Consider the following 24,896-nt stretch of genomic DNA (forward strand, 5'->3'; position numbering starts at 1 on the left):
GATGGTCTAAAAGATAGTGAAAAAAAAAAGAAAAAAAAAAGTTTAAAAAATAAAAAAAATCAATAAAATATTAAAAGTTCAAATCACCCCCCTTTCCCTAGAACGGATATAAAACATAACAAACAGTAAAAATCACAAACATATTAGGTATCGCCGCGTCCCAAAATGCCCGATCTATCAAAATATAAAAACGGTTACGGCCGGCGGTGACCTCCGAGGCGGGAAATGGCGCCCAAATGTCCGAAATGCGACTTTTACACCTTTTTACATAACATAAAAAATGAAATAAAAAATGATCAAAATGTCGCACAGACCTCAAAATGGTAGCAATGAAAACGTCGCCTCATTTCGCAAAAAATGACCCCTCACACATCTCCGTGCGCCAAAGTATGAAAAAGTTATTAGCGTCAGAAGATGGCAAAAAAAAATTTTTCTTTTTTGTACACATTCGTTTAATTTTTGAAAATGTATTAAAACACAATAAAACCTGTATAAATTTGGTATCACCGCGATCGCACCGAACCAAAGAATAAAGTAGGCATGTTATTTGGAGCGAAGAGTGAAAGTCGTAAAAACTGAGCCCACAAGAACGTGACGCACGTGCGGTTTTTTTTCAATTTTTCCACATTTGGAATTTTTTTTCAGCTTCGCAGTACACGGCATGTTAAAATAAATAACATTGCGGGAAAGTAAAATTCGTTACGCACAAAATAAGCCCTCACACAGGTCTGTACACGGAAAAATGAAAAAGTTAGGGATTTTTGAAGTTGGAGAGCGAGAAATGAGGCGAAAAACCCTCCGTCCTTAAGGGGTTAATATCAGTTCTAGGGAAAGGGGGGTGATTTGAATTTTTAGGTTTTTTTATTATAATTTTTTTTTCTTTTACTTTTACTATTTTTCAGGCTCCCTAGGTACTTTAACCCTAGGTTGTCTGATCGATCCTACCATATACTGCCATACTGCAATATGGCAGTATATGGGCATTTTACTCCTCATTCATTACAATGTGCTGATAGCAGATTGTAATGAATGGGTTAAAACGAGACGGCTTCGGGCCTTCATGAGACCCGAAGCTGTCATGGCAACGGATCACCGCTCCCCGTGACGTCATCGGGGACCGGCGATCCGCGGCAAGATGGCGGCACCCATGCTAGCACCGATCGCGGGTGTTACCGGTAAGCCTTTGCTGCAATATGCAGCAAAGACTTACCGGCTATGGAGAGGGCTCGGCCCGTGAGCCCTCTCCATGCACCGGGACCTGGTGCGCGCCGTACTAGTACGGTGCGCGTCGGGGTTAAGTTACACAAAAAAGGAAAAGATTTTTTTTTTTATTTATAGTATTTATATTTTTTACATTTTCAAAATGCTGATTATTACAAATTAATTCCCTAGTGCAGTGATGGCGAACCTATGGCACTAGTGCCAGAGGTGGCACTCAGGGCCCTTTCTGTGGGCACTCAGGCCATCACCCCAGGACTGAGTTCACCAAACAGGAACAAATCAATTAAATCTTCCTGCAGTCCTAGGCAATTTATGAGATGCTGAGCTCAGCCCTATTTTACAGCGACACTTCATTGGCTATTTGTAACTGCTTAAAAATTGAGAAGGTGTTGAAAGAAGTGCATTATCTTTGGAGGTCATCCTACTGGACCTACCATTATTCATGTACAGAGAGACCCTGGAGAGAAGCTACAATGATAGTCTGAATTTGCCCTCCTTCTTTCAACTGTATTGGTGCCGGATACAATTGAAAGATGTGGAATTATAGGTAGCTATAAGTTACTGCTTAAAATGGCACGTTGGCACATCAGGGAAAATAAGTGGGTTTTGATTGTAGTTTGGGCACTCAGTCTATAAAAGGTTCGCCATCACTGCCCTAGTGTGTGACAGTCATTTTGATATATAATGGGGCTTATTTACTAAGGTCCCTCGCCCACATTTCCGTCAGGTTTTCCAACATTTCGGGGATCACGTTGGGGATTGTGTCACACACGATCGGATTGTGACGCAATCGCGTCGGCTTTCCCGTGACACAGATCGGGGGGCGGGCCGTCAGACTGGGAAGAAGATGGTGAACTCCAGTGGACCCGAGCGGGGAAGCGACACATGCAGGATATCGGGCGCACGATGTAAGTGAATCGCGGTACAGTTCATTCTCGTCAGACATTCCGGATCGGGGAACGCGCAGGACCAGGTAAGTAAATGTGCCCCAATATGTCTCGGGCCAACATACGACTATGGTGATAGTGTAAAGAAGGATTTTTTTTTCATTTATTGGAAAATTTCTATGTTTATTTCTAAATATTTATTTATTATTTTTTTTACTTTATATGTACCCCATGAGACTATAAAAGACCCCTGGGGGACATTTTTTTTATTACAAGTTTTCCCCTGTAACTGGAGCATTTATAAAAGCCCCATTTAAAGGGGAAAACCACCCCCTGTGGGGGCAGATGTCTGACCAGCCCCAGTCCTGCTACCCCATCAAGGCAGGATCAGGAGAAACTTCAGCACTTCTGAAAGACATCACTACAGACTTGGGACCGGTTCAAGTTAAGGTAACCACAAGTCTGATGTGGCCCCTGGTGAAATGGGTTTGACAATGACACCCCCGCATTAGAACATTCCCTAAAATTGGGTTTTCAGGAACACATGGGTAAGAATCGCTGCGGGATGTTGTTAACGATCTTTATCTAGGGTTCAAACAGCCCTTTTACAATTGTAAGGTGCTTGCCAAATTTCTGGATCTTTGTTCCCAGCGCTTGGGATAACGGGCACAGACTAGACACAGACACTTGATCATAAGCTGCACTCCAATCACTGTGTTTATTTCACAGCAGGCAGTCGTGTATATCAGAACAAAAAAACCCTTGCAGAGGGCGTGAGAAGTTGATAAAATACTGAAATGCTATAGGTTAGCTTGAATATACCAGAACCTCCCCTTTAAGAGATTTTCCCAAAATGTTAATGAACGCACTGCTTCTCTTAGAGACCTTGTTCTCATATAAAAAGACTGTTTATATTATCCCAGCTACAAAATGTATTGAGAATGCCTTTCCACGTGGCATTTTCATGGCGTTTTTAAATGCATCCAAAACGAAAGTGGGAGGGGTTTGGCCAAAACACATTTCAGGCAGACTCCCCCTTTCCACTTTTGTTTTGGATGGCCCCACCTTTCTATCTGTGGATGCTGGGACCGCCTACTTCGCACGCCGGCCTAGTCCTAATGTGCTCGCCCGGGCCACCCTGTATGCGGCCGCCCAACTCTGTATGCAGCCGCCCGGCTGGTCCACTTCTTCAACCTAGTTCACTTCCACGCCAACTTAGTCCATCCGCAGCCCAGTCTCTACACCACCGGTCCACTTCCTTCGCGGCCGCCCACTCGTCCCACTCTGTAGCCGGCCTACTACTTCCGCGGCTTCCCGAAAAAACAGCCTCCCACTGCACAGCAGCTGGTCTACAAGAAATGTAAGTAAGACCCTATATATGTGTGTATAGATTGATGTATGTATGCTCTATGTGTGTATTTGCTATACAGTATATGCTGTAAGTATGTGTGTGTATTTGCTGTATGTATGTGTGTATATGCTGTATGTGTGTGTATTTGCTGTATGTATGTGTGATGTATGTATGCTGTATGTGTGTATTTGCTGTACAGTATATGCTGTATGTATGTTTATATACTGTATGTGTGTGTATTTGCTGTATGTATATGCTGTACAGTATATGCTGTATGTATGTTTATATACCGTATGTGTGTGTATTTGCGGTATGTATATGCTGTACAGTATATACTGTATGTATGTGTGCATATGCTGTACGTGTGTATTTGCTGTATGTATGTGTACTTGCTGTATGTATGTGTGTGTATATGCTGTATATACCACATGTATTTGTGTACATACTGCATGTATATGCAGAATGTGTGTATGTGTATACTGTGTGTATGCTGTATATACTGTATGTGAGTTATATGCTGTATGCATGACACATGCATATAAATATTTATACGTATATGGTGTATGTGAATATACTGTATATATGTGTGTATATGCATTATGTGTGTATACACTATATATACTGTATGTATATATGTATATGATGTAAATAGATTCAGAATGTTTATATGGTGTTTTTATACTGCATGTCTATGTATACACAGTGGGTGTATACTGTATGTAAAAGAATGTGATGTATGGTGTATAAATGTATATATGAGTACATAAATGTGTGCATATGAGTGTACACGTATGCATGTGTGTACGAGTATAAAAAAGTGAGTGTACAATGTTATGTGTGTGTATTTAAGTGTATAAATGTGTGTATTTAAGTGTATAAACGTGTGTGTATGCATATTTTTAAGAGAGAGGGGGGGCCTGCCTGGTGCGCAGGATTCCTGAGGGACCAGCACACCCTATTGTACTCATGTTTTCAGTGCAGCATGGTTATCTCTTGGGGCACGTTCACACGTTGCATTTTGCCCTGCGTTTTCATTGCGTTTGAAACACATTACAACAGCTGGGGAGGGGTGATTTGCCTAATTACATTACTGTTTACATTGGCGTTAACAAATGTAAATAGTAATGTAATTAGGCAAATTACCTCTACTTAGGGTGAAGACACACATGGCGTTTTTGGGCCATTTTTACTAATTGCGTTTTCAGATCGTTAAAAACGCATGCGTTAAAAAACGCATCCGTTTTTGAAAACGCATGCGTTTTTGTCCGTTTTTCATTGCGCTATTTCAGAAAAACGGACAAAAACGCATGCGTTTTTAAAAAACGGATGCGTTTTTTAACACATGCATTTTTAACGATCTGAAAACGCAATTAGTAAAAACGGCCCAAAAACGGCCCAAAAACGCCATGTGTGTCTTCACCCTCAGCTGTTGTAATGCGTTTCAAACGCAATGAAAACGCAATGTGTGAACGCGCCCTTGGGGGTTCAGGGACTCCTTGCATCATGTGTAACTATATTAATCACGTTGGTTTGTTATCGTCCACAATTGAGTTTAGTGCCATAAGCTGTGATGACATGAATGTGTCTAGGTGTCATATCACACAGAGGCCTCCCGGTAATGTGTCACTCACACAGCGCGCTGCACGAACTGATTGGGACTATTTGTCGTCCTCACACTGGCGGATGAATACGGCACTGCAGCCCGCGCGTCACAGCCGGCTCACCGCCACACTCGTTCGTTGCAGATACGTTTCTTGGTGTAGTGATGGCGGCCGTCCCCTACCTCTCCGCTCCCGCCGCCGCTGCCAACCCCCCTCGTCCCAGCGATGGCATTCTCATCGGAGACCGGCTGTACTCGGAAGTCTACCTCACCATTGATAACTCCATCATCCCCGAGGAGCGCCTGTCCCCCACACCCTCCATGCTGGATGGCCTGGACCTGAGCACGGAGACCGACCTCCGTATCCTGGGCTGTGAGCTCATCCAGTCCGCCGGCATCTTACTGCGAATGCCGCAGGTAAGCGGGTGTGGGCGCCGGCGGGGGCCGCGTACTACCAGGACTGGGCCGGGGAAGCAAGATGGCGGCGGCCTCTCACGTCTTCCTCCTTGTCTCCTCAGGTGGCCATGGCGACTGGACAAGTGCTGTTCCACCGCTTCTTCTACTCCAAGTCGTATGTGAAGCACAGCTTTGAGGTGAGAGGCTGCCATGTAGTGTCCTAGTCATGTCTGCCGGAGGCCTCCATGTAGTGTCCTAGTCATGTCATGTCTGCTGGGGCAGGGGAGACCATTATGGGAGGTTCTGGCGGTGCTTCCTGGATCTGGTTCTAGGAAGAAGCAGGTCTAGTTGAAGTGGTGGTGATGAATGGTTCTCTGTAAAGGATTTGGGTCCCCAAACCACCCCCAGCCTGTCATTCAGGGCAGTGACAGGGTGGTGGCGATGTCACTTTCCTTCCTCTCCAGCCTCCATGATGTACCTGACACATGGGGCATTATATAGGCTCCACCTATGTGGCATCTTCATATAGCGCCATCATATTCCGCAGCTCTTTACAGATCATGGGGTGTATACAAACAAAATAAGACCTAACAGAGCGACAACATAAGCGCTTGTATAACACTCAGCCTTTCTTTGTTAATAGAATAGACCGTCCCTCTAAATCTGCGTCTTTGGTCCTGTCTCTAGCATGGGCTGGCCTTCCCTCTCTAATACCTCTGATCAGCGTATAGTGGACATGCATCCAAAACATTACTCAGAGACATAAAAGGTCCAGACATCTGTTGGTCTGGGGATTCAGATCAATGCATAAATGATTCTGCTGTCATTCCTTTATATGATAATCTACCTTAATATGCATGATGCCAATGTAAAAGACATCCTATTAGGGCAACATGAGACCCTAAATCAGTGATGAGATCAAGTGCCCAAAATGTGACCCAAAACCCACTAACTTTTCCCAAAGTGTCAACATGGCAGTAACATAACTGTCCGAGTGCCCCAATACTGTTCAAGGACGGTAAGGCCCCCTGAACAGGAAGAAGCGTGGAGACCTGGAACAAGTTCTCTATGAGCTCTAAACTGACCCTAATCCCACCTTCTAACTATTCCCATAGTCTCAGGCAGCCTAAAATGGGTCTCTTTAAAATAATGCAGACTGCAGAAAGATGCCATGTCTGGCAAACTCTGTGCATGGAGAACATTCCGCGTGCCCACAGGGAAGTCTCTGAGTGCCACCCCTGGCACCCGTGCCATAGGTTCGCCACCACTGCCCTAAATGATCTATGGGACCTTATGGACAAAGGTATAAGTAGCTAAAAGAGTGGATCCTGCCAGAGGGGGCACACATCTGTATGTCAGTGTGCTTAGTTTACAATCCTTTATCCTGGTGGTAGATGTCCTTGAAGCCAGGTTGTACACCTCAATTGTAGGCCTCATGCACACAAGCGTTACTTAAAATGTACTGCTAACAGGGAAGTTTGTGGTCCCTTATGGCCTCACCCTTCCCATCTCCACAGATGCTGAGCGGCAGTGGTGCAAGTCATGGCAGGAGTAGGTCCTGCAGTATGATTTATGGGTCGGTCACGATGCAGTGAGACACAGTGAGCTCACACATACTATAACATTGCATAATAGAAATCAATGGCGTTTGCGAGCTAGCTGGTGTTTTTGTGGCTCACATCTGCCATTTACGGTTGTGTGCATTAGGCCTCACTGGACCTTGGGTATCCCTCATAATGATCTATGTGCCTTGGAGAGTCTATACTAAAGAGATGGCTAACCTGCGGTGGACCTGGGGTTTGATGAATTACATTTGAGGTTTTAATGCTTATCTACTTTAGGTTTTATTTTTACACATATTGCATATAAACAGTTTTTGTCCTGTATAAACTAAACCGGTGCACAGTAATGGTTTGGTGGCTGGCCGTGATTTCCAGAATATCATAATTTTGCAGATGGTAGAGGTGTGCTATGTACCGTAAATCTTTTCCTTTGTGTTGTCTGATGTAGAAATATGGTACTCTCATCACATTGACTTCTTTTCAGATTGTTGCTATGGCTTGTATCAATCTCGCTTCCAAAATTGAAGAATCTCCCAGACGAATCAGAGATGTGATCAATGTTTTCCATCATTTGAGGCAGTTACGAGCTAAACGGTAGGTTTCCTTCGTAATGAAATCCTTCATGTGTGACTTGTCTGTATAATCCCTTTCCTTCTGCAGGTGTTCAGGTGTTTCTAAGCGGAGAGTTTTAACTTACAAAATCGGTGCACAATGAATCATTCCTCTATGTCCGTCCTTTATTTCACCCTGGTTACATGATCAATACTGTTGTGATAAAGTACATAGTTTTTCTGTGATGCAATTTTCAATCCAATTGGCAGAGAAGTAAATGGCAATTACAACACTTACGTGTTCCCTCCTTCAAATACACTTTTTTCTGTATTCTTTGTACATCCTTATTGTGTTAAAAATGCCCTGGTGATGTCATGTGATATTTTGCTTAACTTTTGTGTTTAGATCTTGTGTTGGAATTGTTTTGTTTTTTTTCCAACACTTAGCTTTGTATGGGATGACCGAGCCTTTATTACAGACTGCTTAAAAGTCAGAAGCATAACACAGGTTTGATATTGTAGTGGAATGTAACCATACAGATAAGGGCCTATGGCACAATCAACTTGACGTCCGCTACAGAGTCTCTAACTCCCTCCAGCCTGTGCTTTGTTGTATCCAATGGCCATGTGACACAAACTTTTGGTGTCCTTGTTAATATTGTTTCTCTAAATGTATCTGTCTTTTTACCCAGTTAGACAAATTATTTTCCTTAATACTGTCTTAGGAAAATTTTCCTTGTTTTCCAATGAAACGGTACGCTAGAAAGGGGTTTTCTTGGCACAGCTGCTAAGGCAGGGTGCAATCCGCTTGGTTGGTAGCTTTCTGCAGCTTTGTCACGTAAAAGTGACTGAAAAACTGTTACAACTCATTTTCTACAGAATGAACAGCTGTGTGCCCCTTCTAAACAGCTTACTGGGTGCTTATCAATTCATGACCATCAATCCTAAGGTCTAGGACAGTGGTGGCGAACCTATGGCACAGATGGGCAGCCAGGCCTTCACTCCCAGAGTTTACCGTATAGGAACCAAGGCCTCCTCCTGCAGTCCCAGCCAGCCCAGGACATGCCATGTTCAGTGCTATTTGAAAGCAACAAATCCTGAGCTGCCTGGTGCCATGCGATTTATTTCCTGTTCAGGGGATCCTGGAGGGAAACTACAATAATAATACAAATTTCTTGGCCTTCTTTTTAGACCCTACCTATACATCCGCTATATAACATGGTGCACGTAGGCCCTCAGGACAATGATCCGAATTGAAAGTTATAAGCAGGAAACAATACATTACTTCTTAAATTGCCATGCTGGTTCAGTAAATACGTGGGTTTTCAATGTAGTTTAGGCGCTCGGTCTGTAAAAGGTTTCGCAACACTGGTCTAGGAAAATACTTTTAAATCTAGTGTAGGAAAGACATTTTTATACTGAACCACTTCAGTTTTCATAGATCCTGACAGTTTCTGTGGTTTGGCAAGAATAATTTGACAAGCAGTCTTGTAAAAGCTGCTGAATTGCCAAAAAAAGGCAAATAAAACTGCTACTGGACTTCAGAGCACAAGTGTGAGCAAGGACTATGCGTGATGTTGCGGAACAGTTCCTGCACATTTTGTGGGTGCTATATTACGGCTGTGTACAACAGCCATCTAGAATAAAGCAATATGCATGAACCTTGAAAAAAAACCAAATACATATTTTACAAATATTGGTTATTACAAATATATATAATATATATTCCCATTCTCTTACGAACATCATTTACCACTATGCTCATATACATGCTGCATAGAAAGTCAATTATGTTTTGGAAGTATTTTGGTTTAAAGGGTTATGGCTGATCTTGAGATACAGCATTTATAGCTTTTTCTTAAAAGAAATCTACCATCAAAGTCAGGCACCAGGGGCACTTACTCATAGATCCAGCTACTGTGACTGGTAATCTTCTTATCCATGGCCCCTCTGTGCTGTAGCTGCACAGGCTGTTATGTTGTCTTCCTCTGCTCCCTCAGCACATCCTCTCTCTCCCTGCTGTAATCTCACACAGTGGGAGCAGGAAATGCCCCTTAAAGGCAACCTGTCACCACATTTTTCACAAATACGGTAGTGACAGGTTCCCATAGAGCCCTAGTAACTAACTGACACCTTTATTTTAGCTAAAAATTATTCCCCTGAGATTCCCATGTATTCAACTTTATAGTTTTACCTGATATCTAAGCACGGCTATAGCGGGCCAAGGTGGCCATGGCCTCCTCAGGCTGAATCCAGCAGCTCCTCTCCATACTATCTCTGTATGCAGCAGTAATGTAATGTGACCAGGCTGACAACATCGGAGGTCCTTCAGCTTTTGTAGCATTAGAAACTGTACACTAAGCATATATCTCATGTGATCACAGCATATTTTATCACATGAAATCACAGCAGCCTGCATGGACAGGAGTAGAACTCCATGGAGGCTGCTGTTATTGTTTTATGTGGTCAGATATGTACATGGGGTACAGTTTGCCAATATTAAGTAGCTTAAGGACCTTTGATGATGTCACCCTGGCATTAGGCCACGCCCACTGACTTACTCCAAAGATGCATAGATACCAGGAAAGATTATAACTCTGATATTCTGGGGATTTGAGGGAAACTATTTTTAGCTAAAAGCAGGGGGTCAGATAGTTATAGGAACCTGTCACTACTTGTATTTGTGAAAAACATGGTGACGGGTTCTCTTTAAACAGTGTTAACTGAAGCTACAGCAAGGAGGGGGCTGGTAACGCCACCAGAGCCCTTCTGGCTCATTAGTATAATTTGAAAAGTTGATTTTGGAAGGAATGAGACCATGGATAACGCAAGCATATTACCACAATTACAGCGCCTGGATCTATGAGTCCCAGGTTTATCATGCTGGATTTTGATGGTAGATTTTTTGTAGAAAATTGTGTTCAGTTTCTTTGAGTGCTGTGGAATTCTACTTTCACTACTGCACTGCATTCTGGGGGAAAAGGGTTCCAAATCCGAGTAGTCAGCTGCTTCTACATAAACAAGTATATTAAGAAGTGGTATTTATGGGAACTGCAATGGAGATTGTATTCAGATTAATAGGTTATTTGTGATTTCAATAAAGATTGGCTTTGGCCTCAGTGCAGAGAGTTTTGACCTAACCTAAAGGAATAAACCTATGTTGTTATCTTGGTAAACCCTTCAAAGACTGGGTCAAAGTATGCTGTAACTCAAGAACAGTATCAGATGGGGAATTTTACATTTAGCTGTCTCTTCTAATAAATGTCACAAAACAATTGTGGAACATCTCTCCTCTTCTGTTAATCCTCCTGTAAATGTAATACTGAATTGACAAATGGATGTTACCCTTCCTCCAGTCAATGAGTTGTTGCTGCTCACTGATTTTGTAGAGACAGATCTTGTACAATGGTTGTGGTAACAGCATGGTGTCAATATATTCATCCTTTTCACTGGAGTAGTGACAGTACTCATGTCACTTCTCTAATAGATGCTCCAGACTTGTCTATTTTAGTAATTCCCTATATTCTGCATAACTCATGCCAGGTGAGGTGAAACGTTTGTTTTGAATTATTACAGATCTATGTATATTGTATATACAGTTACTTGGGGTTAGCCTGTTACATGAGGTCTCAGGGATGACTAATGTCTATGGTCATTTGCTTTTCTTATATTATAAACCTTACAGACATTAGTGCAGATGAAATATCCTAGTCAGAAATAAATGGCCAGGCTGCATTATTATGACATGTTCTGTTTTAGTCCATATATAATCTGATTTTATGTGCTATTATCCAAAGCCTTAGGATACCTTTTTATATGTGAATTAATATATAACATGTTTCTTCATGTCTATTAGATGCCTTTATTGACTTTACATTTTTTTCCCCTTGCAACCGACTATACAGCAACCAGCTACATTTACCAATGCCTGGGTGATGTGGAGTGGTACATAGAGATGAAGCTGTCGTCTTGGCAACAGTGAGTGAAGTGTCGAAAATCCCCATGGAGAAGCCAGTGCTCTGAGAATAGGTCACTGGAGTCGGGGACTCACAGGTTGGCCACTGGTGAACCATTTGGAAGTACTCCTGTATCATGTTAAGCCTTTGTCTTTGCTGTCCAAGTTTATTTTGATTGATTGTCAATATTTGTATCTTTCCAGAAGAAATGTTTATAGTGTTCATTTATTTATGGCGGTCTTATACCGCACATGTTCTAATGTCTGTTCTTGTCTAGTTAGGGAAGCAATCATTACATTATGTAGCTCCTATCTGACCAGATGAAATACAGTCCCATATTTATCTTGTGTACATAAATATTCATTTACACTTTAAAAAAAAAACAAAAAAAACAAAAGCTCATCATAATTTGTGCAGAAGCTTTCATGTTTGACTTAAATCATTTTTACTGATGTTAGTGTACCTTGTATAGCATCCATCCTCCAGTAAACCATAAGAGCACTTTCTTTTATATTTTCATTCATGAGCCAGGCATAAATCTTGCCTGCACAGCTTCACTATGTTCTATGTTCACCAAGTCTGTTGCCATCCTTCCTATCTAATTTGGCTTTTAATTCACATATATCATGTTCAGTGACGATTTTGAATACAAAATTTTGCACTGAGAATGTACTGTAGAATGCATAAGTGTAATTGAAAGGGATTTTGTATACCAATTTACACACTCCACGTATTGGGGTCTTGGACAGTGTATTTTCCTATTCAATAGATTTCTACATATATCTTTCAGCATGAAAATGCAGTGTAATGTAGAACACAAGCCAAGTTAATGTATAGTTTGTGTGAAGAGATTCGGTATAACTTGTATTTATATATAGCTTTGTGTTTAAAAGTACTTGTATTTTCTTCATTACCTCACTACGTAAGATGAGCAAATATATGTATACTGAATTTATCAATCTGCTCACATCTCCTGCTCTACAGATTGCTGTCTGCACTTTCCTGCTGTCAGGTCTGCTTTAAATAAAGCATGTGCTCAGCCTCCAGCTTTGAAAGATTGTAGCAGTTTTTCAGCAATCTGAAGAAAAATCTTCTTACCTTAGTTCAAAGTTGGACACTAGCCATGTGTACAGTAGTGACCCTAAGAGATTTCTTTTCTGTGTACCCAACCTGCCGTATACGTGAGTCTAAAATATGTGCAAACCTGACCATTTCAGAACGTATGCGAGTATGGGAATGTGATTTGATGGAAGATGCCTGTGGGAAACCAAGAATAGGCCTATTCCCTTTTCGCCAGACAGATTTTTATTCTCCTGGTTGAAAAGCGGCCAACATGATCATCTGGCAGCAGCTAATTAATAATTCTTATATAGCGACATTATATTCTGCAGCACTTTAAAGATCACAAGTTACATATACTTACAAAATACATTGCAGAAGAATAACATGGTCAGACGAAACAAGAGGAACAAAGGCTCAGTTTGCTAGAACAGTGTCTGGCTCATGTGGTTGCATTGAAACCAAATAACCATTCAAAAATAACACATTCAAAGTACATAAATATTGGAGGCCCTTTGATATTATGATGAAAATTGTTATACTAGTTCAAAATGATTTACTTAAGAAAAAAAGCATACTGCCGTGTGTTGGCTAAATGAGCGAAGACCTGTCACTTGTTCTTGTGCTTCAATGGCCCAACATCTGAACAGGCTCCTTAATGTTGTACTAACTCAGAATTGAGTGTCCACATAGTTGCTAGTTTTACAGATGGGCTTTTTGCACTTTCACCCATCGGGGGAGATTTCTCATATGCCAGCGCTCCTGCTCCGGCATATGATAGCGGATGGCTTTGGCCTTTTGATATATCTGGCGGGTGGCGCAACTTGCAGGTTTTTTTTAAAAGTATGCAGGCAACGGTACGCTCCCTCAATGCCTAGTTGCCACCTGCCTACTGTAGAAACAATGATGAATCCCCCTCCCCCTACTGTTCAGTCCCTTTTTTCTGTGGAGCGTCTAGACAGTAACATTTTCTTTTTACATAACACTGTCCCTCCTGCCAGACCGTTCCATGTTTGTCTTAGTATGTTGCAAGCAGCATTAGATGACAGAAGTCCAAATTACAAAGATTGTGTGTTGTTATAATCCAGCTCATTTCTTTAGTAAACCTAAAGATCTTTACAATTTGATACCTGCAGAAAAGTATCAATAAGGTAAAAATATTGTGAAATATATTTACATATAGACTGCTAAATGACATTTCTAGACTTGGGTTATAAAGTGCAGTGACCCTCTAAGTGTGACCGGGCCTCACATTTACACTTGTTTTCATTACATTTAGATTGTGGCAGTATCACCAGTGAGCGCACACGTTACCCATCCTTATACGCACAGATATAAAGCACTTGTCTAGAAAATGACTATGGCAAATGCTTATGGCTTCTTCTTTTGTCTCCTACTTCTTCATTATGTTTCCTCCTTGGGGTAGTGCCACACCTTCAGTTTTTCAGATGCAGTTTTTGGTGTCCAAACCTGGAATGGAGTAAAATTAGGAGGAGGAGCACCTTTCAACTATTTGTCTCAACCCATTATCCATTATCATCCACACCTACTTTTGGCTTCTAAAACTGTATCTGAAAAAATGAACGTGTGGGCCCTTAATGTCAGACTGAGGGCTCATTTACACGGCCGTCTGCGGGGACGTACATGCGGCCGCAAATTTGCGGCCGCATGTACGTCCCCATAGACGGCAATAGCGGAACGGCGGGGATCCGGTGCCACACGTGTGGCACGATCCGGGCCGCACACCGCAAAAAGATAGAGCATGCTCTATCTTTTGGCGTGTGTGCGGCCGTGCGCCGCTATTCTCTATGGAGGGAGGAGGGGTCACCTCCCTCCTCCACTCCAGCACACGGCGGTATGTCCGCACGGCGGGCATACCGCTGTGTGAATGTACCCTGACACAAAGATTTAGGCCTAGTTAGCATCTCTGCTTGGTCTTTTTTTTTTTTTTTTTTTTTTTTTTTTTTTTTTTTTTTTTTTTGCATCAGCTATAATGAGATAAAACCAGCAGTGGTTGAACACGGGTGCAAGTGCACATGTTTTATGTATTCAGCTGCTCCTAGATTTGGCTCCCAGCTAATGATAAAAGTGAAGACTGAGATGTGAACTAGGGATCAGAGATTTTCAAAATGCCAAAATAAGGATCAGTAGAATTATACCATCCCTTATACATATTGTTACACCCAGTGTTAAGAGCAGCAAATCTTTTGGCAGTATTAAACCAAGTGGCACTAAATAATAAATTCCAAAGTATACAAGTAGGAGCATCGTACAGTGCAGTATTTTTGCCACTTTGCTCAGTGTACCCGATATTATAAAATGCTTCCCAAGGGGGGATATTTTAGTCACCAGTCTGCTTTATTGTACTGCTGTGAAATGGCGACAGTCTTGGGTTGAAACAGACGACCGTTGTTAGCCCGTGAATCGCAGACATGGACTGGCTGGATTTACGGATGGACCAAAGTGCTGAGGTGTTAACTATGAGCATCATAGTGATATATGATGCAAGGAGCCTCCACTTCCCTTTAGATTTCCAAATCTGTGCTCCATTCAGGGGAGAATGGACTCTGGGCATATTATAGTTATGATACAGAGTGCTGTTTCCGGGACTGTGCTTAAACCTTGAAACGGCACACTATACGGACAAGTCTTTGTCCTGCAAGACTTCTGTACACAGACATTTATTGATGAAACTTCTCTCCTAACAATTTGGTTTACAATATTGTGATGCTAGATTGTAACAAAAACTTGCAGAACCACTTTTCTGGTCTAAATCACTAGAAAGACGCCCACTGATGTGAACTCTGAGTATAGAAGGTGCTTTGCTACTTTAAACCGTTGCATCAGTTCTAATGTTCTGAACTTAGGATTTTGGCAATTACTTAGAACCAGGTTTGACTTGAATTGCAGTTTTTTAGTGTATCTGAAGTACAAAAATTATTTACTTCTTACAAAAATGTTTTGTTTTAGTTAATGGCATTTCAGTAATTGCAAATGATGTACTTTACTCTTTGAAATTATATTAAAAGTTCAAGTGGTTGTGCCAAGTCTACACAAGTCTCCCACTCAACATGAAAGCGTAGTACACTTGCTCCCTATCTGACCAATGATGGACTATAAGCTTTGAAGTGCCATTGTCATTTTTATCCAAAATTCTCATCCAATCTCATCCATCCTCAGAGCCCATGTCATGAAACGTTTGTTTGGGAATCATGTTATATGTCCTGTGTTGGACTGAGAGATTTATGGCCCAAACCCAGTATAGAGTAACTGAACAAACTTTGTTTAGCTGTAATGGATTTTAAAATAAATAAATTTGGCAAACACACAGTGTGGAAAGTTAGGATACTGGAGCCTTAGATCCCATTAATGACAGCAGCATATTAAATGTTATCTTTGAAATTCTTCTCTAGTTCCCACCATCAGATGCAATTCCATTTTTTGCCATAGATGGTAGATGCCATTAAGTCTCTGTTGGAATGCAAATGTGACAAATTAACTTCAGCCTAAAGCGGGTAAAGGCTTATAAAGGTATTTCCCATGACTAACCTATCCCATTGATTATCAGCATAAAGGAAGTAAGTGCTGTGAGATAGGAATCCAAGGCAGATCCTGGGGCCACTTTCAACCTTTGCATTGCAGAGGGTGAGAGCTAGTCTAGCTACATGGAAATCGTGGCCTATGGCCATTGTGGATACCAGCAGTTTCAACTTGTTTTTTTTCTTTTATTTGCCACAATTGGGGCTGCTGTGGAAAGCCTGTGACAAATATTCTGCAGCAGACTCTGCTCTACTTCCAATCTATTTTGTATATTGCCTACTAGAAACATAGCTGTAGACTCTTAGGGGTATGGAGGGTGCCGAGGAGGAAGAGCTGTCCGGTCAGGCCAGTCCACACATGGCTCTTAGAGTGGGTTACTGATCCCACAGCGGTCCGTACTCCAGTGGACACCCAGGGGGCATTTTTATTGTACCAAAATGACGAGCAATATTTGATAAATTTAATTCCGTTTTCTGACGTAGAAGCAGTGACATAATTGCAAATTCTTGCACAGTTACAGTAGTGTCTTCCCCACCTCCTCCCATGTGGGCATAGAGGTGCTCAAGCGCTTTAGCTGGCTGGTTTTTATGCAACTGCCGTCTGGATACGTCAAGAGGCCTATGCGTCTGTATCCGGAGTGACAAGGGGGGAGGGGATGGGGGATTGGCTGCAATCATACTGCGGCATATGAAAAATCTCCCCCCTAGGTCTTTCCCATCCATACTTCAAAAGTTGAATTATGTATTTAGTTGTGTAAAATGAAAGCATTGTTTCCCCAGTTAAGCCCATAAAGTATTCATAGTATCATAGTTTATACAGTTGAAAAAAGACCCTTGGTTGAACGTGATGGACAAGTAAGGGAAGGGATTGGATGAGGAAGGGATTTAGGGGAAACAATTCTATATAACATGACAATAAATGTTATTTAGGTGTAAAAAGGCATCTAGACCCTTCTTGAAGCTTTCTGCTGTCCCTGCTGTAAAGTAGCAAATCTATTTAAAATCCCCTCTTTTTTTTTCTATTAATTGTGAGCATTTATAAGGGTAAACTGAGTAAGCGTTTAGACAGGCATGTACAAATTCATGGCGGATAAATAACCTCTGTAAGGATCCTTCCACTGCACTGATTATTTGCAGCAGCTCATTTAGGCCGCATTCACACTGGGCCGTAGCCCGGGCAAGCATACATTCGCTGCGAATATCCTATCTTTTCCCCATGTACGGAGCGGTACCGTATTTCTCAGTGCGACCCAGCTTGCTGCCGTATATAAGCCCCCCTGACGGCCATGTAAATGTAGCTTAAACAGTGCAATATGTTGCAGATGATCTGGCATTGTAAATTGTTAGTTAGATAATAGTTAATAACATGTTGTTTTGCGCAAACCTTGTGAGCCACAAAGTTACACTTTGGGTAGATAAATGCCTTCTTTGTTGCTTTGTCTGCTGCAGGTTGAATGCGAGTGAATGTGAGTTGAATGTTGTTGCACTCTTATCAAAGGAATAACACGTCTTACAGCCACTTCTGCTAGACAGGTACTGAGTAAGATCTGTGTATACGTGTTGTATGGTGGCCTGATCCCACAGGCTGCACACAGGGCAGTGGATGGGAGCCTCTGCATTATAAAGGAATATAATGCAGGATCATTCCCTCTGATAGCCAAACAGATCCGGAGCGGCTGGCAGAGGGATTGTCCTTGCATCATATTTCTATGTAATGCAGAGACTCCCATCCACTGCCCTGTGTGCGGCCTGTGGGATAGTGTTGCCATATGTCAAACATACACAGGCTGCACACATTTGTGTGTAACAGGCTTAACCTAGTGTATTTCTGCCGCAGCCACCTGTCCCTCAGTAGCTTTAGAACATGAAATATTGAGAAGTATTTCATAATATGTACAATAATAGAATTTTTTTAGTGTGCAACATTTCTGATATCTTTCAAATGTTTGGCTATTCTAACATGGACACTGACTCATTTTATGTCACCACAGCTATAAAAATTTCAAACTATTGTTATGTAACTATATATAGTAATGATTTTTATTTAGCACAATCATATTCTGTAGCATCGTGGGGTCCAAATCCAAACGAAATAAGACATTGGAGTGTAATAACTTGGAACATATCTGATGGAACAATAGGAGTAAAGGCCCTGCTCGCAAGAGCTGTCTATACTGGGGTAGCACAGTGGCTCAGTGGTTAGCATTACAGCCTTTCAGTCTGTAAATGGATTATTATTATACACAAACTCTATATTAAAAATTCACCATCAATTAGATTAAACTTGGACAGCACAAGGTGAAAGCCTGGACATGCTTGCAGGAATCCAAAACTTTGGTTTCTGTTGCCGTCTAGTCGGTTGGAAAGGAAAAAAAGGCCACAAAAACTTTTGTTTTCATTTCAAAGCAATATTAATTTTATTTCCCAAAAATTAGGACCCCAAGTCCACTGATACTTGATCAGAGCTACATAAATACCAAAAATCAAGTCATCAAGGCAGAAAGAAGAGTGTTGAAGGAACTGGGATTTTGTGTTCATGTGAAACACCCTCACAAGGTGAGCAAGGGCAATGTGGAAAGGGCTAAAGGTATGTTTTACTTTGCTTTAAAAAAAAAATGAAAAAACAAAGTTTGTTTTCTGATGGAAATAGTTCCTGTTTAGTTGTCCCTGATATATATTGATCATCGATCATTTGGAGAACTTATAAGTGGAAAGTCAATAGTCTGTTTTAAGGAATGGATGTTCTAGAAGCAAACTCAACCCAAGGTTGATCTGCAAAATAAACATCTGAGGTCTATTTTTGATCCTTCTGGTCTTATAGTGTAAAATGTTCAAAGTTTGTGATACAGTCTGAAAGGTTGAGAGGAATAGCTTAAGGGGTTGGCCACTTTAAGGGTAAGTAAAAGACCCTATTACACTAACCCTGTTTAAGTTGGGCTCCCTAGGCTATTACATCTTGGCTGTCTTCTAGCCTCCAAGATTTGTGTGTGCGTATTTATAACCAACCTAATTGAGCTTGGGATTGTAGTCCTGTAACATGAACCCAGTTTCTACCAGCTAATCTACCGGGTTCTGCTAAAAAAAAAAATAGTTAGACCCCAGACATGTAGGTATTTGTACTGACTTCATTATTATTATAATTGTGTTTCCATTTCTGTTTTCTAGATCATTGTTATGTACCTTCAGGTTCTAGAGTGTGAACGGAATCAGACCCTTGTACAGACCGCCTGGTAAGTTCTTCTCAGTTCTTTTTCTTAGCTTTACTCTCACTACCTGGGTAATGGTAGCAGAAATCAGTGAATGCTGTTCTCAGATGCCTAGATAGTAAATCATTTCAGCACATGTACACATGCAAGAGTTTCTGCTTAGTGTTTTCATGGCATTAGTGAGATATTATTTGGAGATCTCTGTTTAACTTTGTTCTTTTTTCTACTCTTTGGTTAAAGGGTAGTCCATGATGGTAAGTCATAGAACTCTGCCCTCTGCACCACACCAACCTCCGGATGGCCTGATTGGCTGCCCTTCTCTTCAGCCAATGCAGTGCAAGCTCTCATCCGTGATCCACTGAAGTGGTCCATATCCATCTGGTCGCATCTTCTAGTTCTGTGCTGGTGTCCAAAGGATTTGTATATTTGCTTTCAGAACTATTTTTCTAATGTGCTATTCTGAGAGGGGATAAAATGCAATGTTTCATTCTTTGCTTCTTGCAGCTTTGTAATAGATTACTTTTAAGACACTTTAGCATTGAAGATGATGCTTTTATTGTATATAGTGAGGTGAGTTAAACCACTAATGTTTTACATTTACGAAGAAACAGTATTTGTAATGTTCTGTGAAAGATATTTTCATGAAGCCAACTGTGTCTCAGCCTTGATAGAAAGATATTCATTCCATTCACACCATTACAAACAAAAAGGGGGGCGCGAGTGCAGGCGTATGATCAGGTCCCTCTCGCTGAAACACTGCTGGATACCTGGGGAGTCCGTGGCCCCTGATGTATATGGCGAGGCAGCTGCTATTTATTCAGCTATTAAAATTTGCAGGCAAGGGCACAGGTCAGGAATGCCTAGCAACAGCCCACTCTGCCCCTGACTGTCTCCCCTTCATGCCCGTCTGCCCACATGGTGTGAAGGTTAAAATAATCGCAATTACTGGCAGTGCAAGCCCTGCTAATCTCCCCCATAGTATATTAGAAAGTGTTATTATTCAGCTCCAACATCTAGCAGTAACAGTTTAGTCTGGTATGAGGATAATGCCAAAACCACATTAGTCTGTACAGAGTATTTACAGCAAATAGCCATTGCTTTTACTGTTCCTTATGACATTGGTTCAAATATATATATATATCCTCATTAGTATAAACTCACACGTCAGACTTGTTGCAGAAATTTTTTGCCACAAAAATCTAATTCACACAACTTAATTTAGATAAATCTGCCAATAACTGCATCATATGCTATTTAATAAACCATGATTGTTTTGTTGCTCATTTTACTGTGAATTTGCTTCTTAGACTTTAATAATGACTTCAAACCAGAGAGTGATCATTTTCATGCAGATATTCTTAAATTCGTAATTCTCTAATTACTTCTGTACATGATTATGGTGGCCACCATTCTGCATTAGTTACTGTTAAAGGGGTTTTCCCACAAAAGACATTTTTTTAGTACACACAGGTTCAAAAAGTGGCATTGCGAGTTCATTTGACAACTCCTTAGCAGCGACAAGCATTTTAGAAGTGGGACCTGATTTGTCACATATTTTTGGCCTCCTCTTGTGGAGATTCCATAATTATCTTTTCTGGGAAACCTCCTGTAACTGCATGTGCGAACCCAAAACACAACCTTCATCTGTGGGAGAAGTTTTGTATGTCAAATTTTAAGACCTAAAACTAGAAAAAAATCTATAATTAGTCTTTTGTAATGGACATTAGTCTGGGACAGTAAGTCTATATTGTAATTACAAGCTTTTTTATATATTTAAAATTTAACCTTAATGAGAAAAAAGAACAAAGTTTACTGAGTCTCCAAACTGATTATTTTTTTAATGGCAGCATCTAGTTGTGTTAGATTACAAAGTGATGCGTTATGTTTTATATATTTCAGGAACTACATGAATGATTGTCTTCGAACCAATGTATTTGTCAGATTTGAAGCGGAAACCATTGCATGTGCTTGCATTTATCTTGCTGCTAGAGTTCTGCAGGTAAGTGCTCTTCCCTTTTAGGTTTGCAGAATAGCTGTAATTCATGTAGAACGGCAGTAAGCAGTCTGTAACATTATGGGGATGTACATTTACATAGGTCCTGCTGCTTCAAATAGGATGTTCTTAGTATTTTGTGCTCTGCTCTTTATTCTCATTAGTAAAATATCTTCAGGGCCTCAATAAGCTCTGTAGTCTGCCCTCTCCTCACAACCATGTTCCTTTTCTCCTCAGATTCCATTACCCAATAAACCACACTGGTTTTTACTATTTGGAGCTACTGAAGAAAGCATTCAAGAAATCTGTGTTTCCGCTTTGAGGCTTTATAGCCGGAATAAGGTAGGGTGCATGGTCTTGCATGTCATTTATCACTTTTTTTATGGTCGTCTCTTAAATCTGTTTTACAGCAACCAAGTGCCAGAAAATAATTTTTTTTTAATGATTTATTTTTAACAGCCGAACTATGAATTGATGGATAAAGAAGTGGAAAAGAGGAAAGTTGCCCTACAGGAAGCAAAACTTAAAGCAAAAGGTCTGAATCCTGATGGAACGCCTGCTCTTTCTGCAATGGGTGGATTCTCTCCAGCATCTAAACCATGTAAGTTCTCAATCATTGCTGTTAATTTTACATTAAATTTTTTTTGGATGAGGTGTATGAATATGGTTTTCCTATGTTTCTGATCTCTCATAAGCTCTAATAATGCATCATAAATGATAAGTCAATCACTGCCCCCTGCTCTGATCTGCCACTGCCCCTAAATACTTATCCTTGAAGTGAGCACTTTATCTGAGCATGATTTACTAGAGTCCAGCTCTCCACACTATGCTTAATGGCACTTTTCCCACATAAAGTATTTTATTTAGTCTTGTGATTTACTTTTGTTCTTTCAGCATCTCCAAGAGAAATAAAAGTAGAGGAGAAATCTCCAGTATCTACAAAAATCAAACGTGAACCCGAAGAAAAGCAGTCATTGAAGAGCCCTTATAATGGGTTAGTAGTTTTCAGTTATACGCATCTTAAAATCTCTTCTGTAAAAGCAAAAATAAAGCTTGGTAAGTGGGATAAACCAGTAAACTAAAATGAATCCCCAGGACTGCTGCATTCTCCTTTTCTTTAAACCCACAGACTGCTCTCCCAACCGTACACTCCTACTCCTTAGAAACTGTTTTAGTTTATCCATGCTGCAGTCAAGATCAAGAATGGCACCCATTGATTTACACATGTGTTGTAGTCAATACATTGCTTCCTGTGTATGTCTGTTGAAGGTGCTCATTAAAAAAAATAAATAAAATATATATATATAGCATTCAACTCATACTGATGACCTATGGGTAATGTTTGTTTTTTTGTTTTTTTTTCTTCTTGTAGCTTAAGAAAAGAAAATAAGAGAAGTCGAAGTTTAAGCAGGTCAAGATCACGAACAAAATCTAGATCGCGCTCTCCAAGGAGACAGTAAGTCTTGTGGATGTTTCAAGTACAAAATGTACCTTGCCTGTGATGTTACTGATCTGTACATGGGATGTGCTGTGATCTCCCAGGGGCTGTCTTTTTTTTTTTTTATTTTGTCTTTTGGCCCAAATGAACAATCGATGTTCTGACTTAAAGGAAACCTATCATTTGGAAATGGAGATTCTGATCCACACATATCTGCACATAGGTGTAGCTGAGATGATGCAGGAACAAATCTTTGTTAAGAACGTGATTAGTATTTTATGCTAATCGCTCAATCCACGATTTGGCATTAGCTTAATATTGCAGATACCATTGCGTTCCGTTCCTGCCTCCTCCCACTCTCCCTTCCTTGCTCCTGAGAACCAGTGACGTCACCGAGTGCTATCTTTCTACGTGCTACGGCGCCGTGCGCTGTATATTCCTATGGAGAGGGGCGTGGGTGAGCAGCACTCATCTCCTGCTCCTCTCCGCAGCGCCGATGTACGGCGGGCATACATCGTCTGAATGTAGCCTAAAGAAGCTCAAAAAAAAACCTGCCAAAGGGGGGGGACACATCTGTATGTCAGTGTGCTTGTTTTACAATCCTTCATCCTGGTGGTAGATGTCCTTAAAGGCGTTGATTCCTTCTTCTCGATGGTTTAGAAACTCTACTGAATTGTAATGCTCATTAATTCAATAAATAGAAGTTTTAATATTTTCATTTAATTACTAGGTGTGTAGAACACTTGTAAACAGCATTTTATACTTTTATATGGTTCAGTAAATTGTTGCGTGCCTTTTTAAAATGGCAAATTATAATTGTTTAAACTGACATTAAAATCTAGGTTCCTTATTTACTGTAAGTGAGCTTGGTTCTGCTTTTGGTTTGTGTCCAATCCAATGAATTGCCGAGTGGTGTGGTTGTTTTTGTCAAGTATGTAAAAGTGCAGAGAGACTTTATTTCTTATCAGAGCAGACAGGAGGCTGCATTGAAGAAGAATATCTATGATTCTTTGACACATCGTTATGATGATTAAACCCTGCCCCAGATGGGTCAGGAGGCAGTGGGTATCCAGTGGATGGCTGACAATTGTGCTATAACTTACGCCTCTACTGGCACAGGTTATAGCTAGTTTGCAGTCCCCAGTCTTTCGCCCAGCACAGCCCCCTTCATGCCCACATGGCATCGAGGTGTCGTAAATCACAATTTCATATCATTATAACTGTATGTTGTTGTATTTGGGATTGGGTAGATCACCATTCTACACCATTGCACAGATAGGTTTATAACCTGGGTGTTGACAAATACATTAACTCTACGCTAATTTAATCAGTCATTTTCTAGCAGAATTTGTTGATGTAGGTAATGTGTGTGCACTTATCTTATATATTTTCTTAAAGCTACAATAATAGACGGAGTCGATCTGGAACTTACAGCTCAAGATCAAGAAGCAGATCACGTAGTCACAGCGAGAGTCCACGGAGACATCACAATCACACATCTCCACACCTTAAACTAAAGCATCGTGGGGATGATTTGCGAGGCTCAAACAGACACGGCCATAAACGGAAAAAATCACATTCTCCCACCCCAGGCAAATCGAGGGAACACGGCGATCCTTCCAAAAAACACAGGCACGACCGTGGTCATCATCGGGATAGACGAGAGAGGTCGCGTTCATTTGAAAGATCCCACAAAAGTAAACATCATGGCAGCAGTCACTCTGGACATGGCAGGCACAGACGCTGAACTGCCGGGCCCGAGGATCAGAAGGGAAATAAATGTTTGTAAAGACTCTGTGGGTAGACATTTTTGTAACTAAAACATTTGAATACAGAGATGAACATTCATCAGATAGTTTTCTTTAAATGTATATCTTTTTTCTTTTTTTCTTTTGCACACAATACCTTGACAGTATGACAATAAAGAACCATGGTCAGAGGACATTGATCTGGAGTTGTATTAAAGCAGCTTCTGTGAATGAATTGCTGTAAAAGGTCTTATTTTTTTATATAAACTGCAGACACTGGTATATTTAAGATTATTTAAAGACGTGTGAAATCTTTCATATTGGGTTTTAGTCTGCATGTATACAAATTTGAATTTTATTAGGAAATAAATTAGACAAGACAAAACTAT

The 24,896-nt window shown here is 40.9% G+C and overlaps 1 protein-coding gene across 1 annotated transcript; it reads left to right on the top strand.

Annotated features, from left to right (window-relative positions):
- Positions 1-5,140: 5,140 nt before the first annotated feature.
- Positions 5,141-24,895, top strand: CCNL1 (cyclin L1). Its single transcript, XM_072142942.1, has 11 exons — positions 5,141-5,476; positions 5,578-5,652; positions 7,502-7,611; positions 18,558-18,678; positions 19,288-19,352; positions 21,228-21,327; positions 21,559-21,663; positions 21,781-21,922; positions 22,216-22,315; positions 22,694-22,777; positions 24,158-24,895. Exons 1-11 carry the CDS (start codon positions 5,225-5,227, stop codon positions 24,504-24,506), a joined length of 1,503 nt encoding a protein of 500 aa, XP_071999043.1. The 5' UTR covers positions 5,141-5,224; the 3' UTR covers positions 24,507-24,895.
- Position 24,896: the final 1 nt, after the last annotated feature.

Source organism: Engystomops pustulosus, chromosome 3, assembly GCF_040894005.1.
Source record: "Engystomops pustulosus chromosome 3, aEngPut4.maternal, whole genome shotgun sequence".
Taxonomy (NCBI): Eukaryota; Metazoa; Chordata; class Amphibia; order Anura; family Leptodactylidae; genus Engystomops; species Engystomops pustulosus.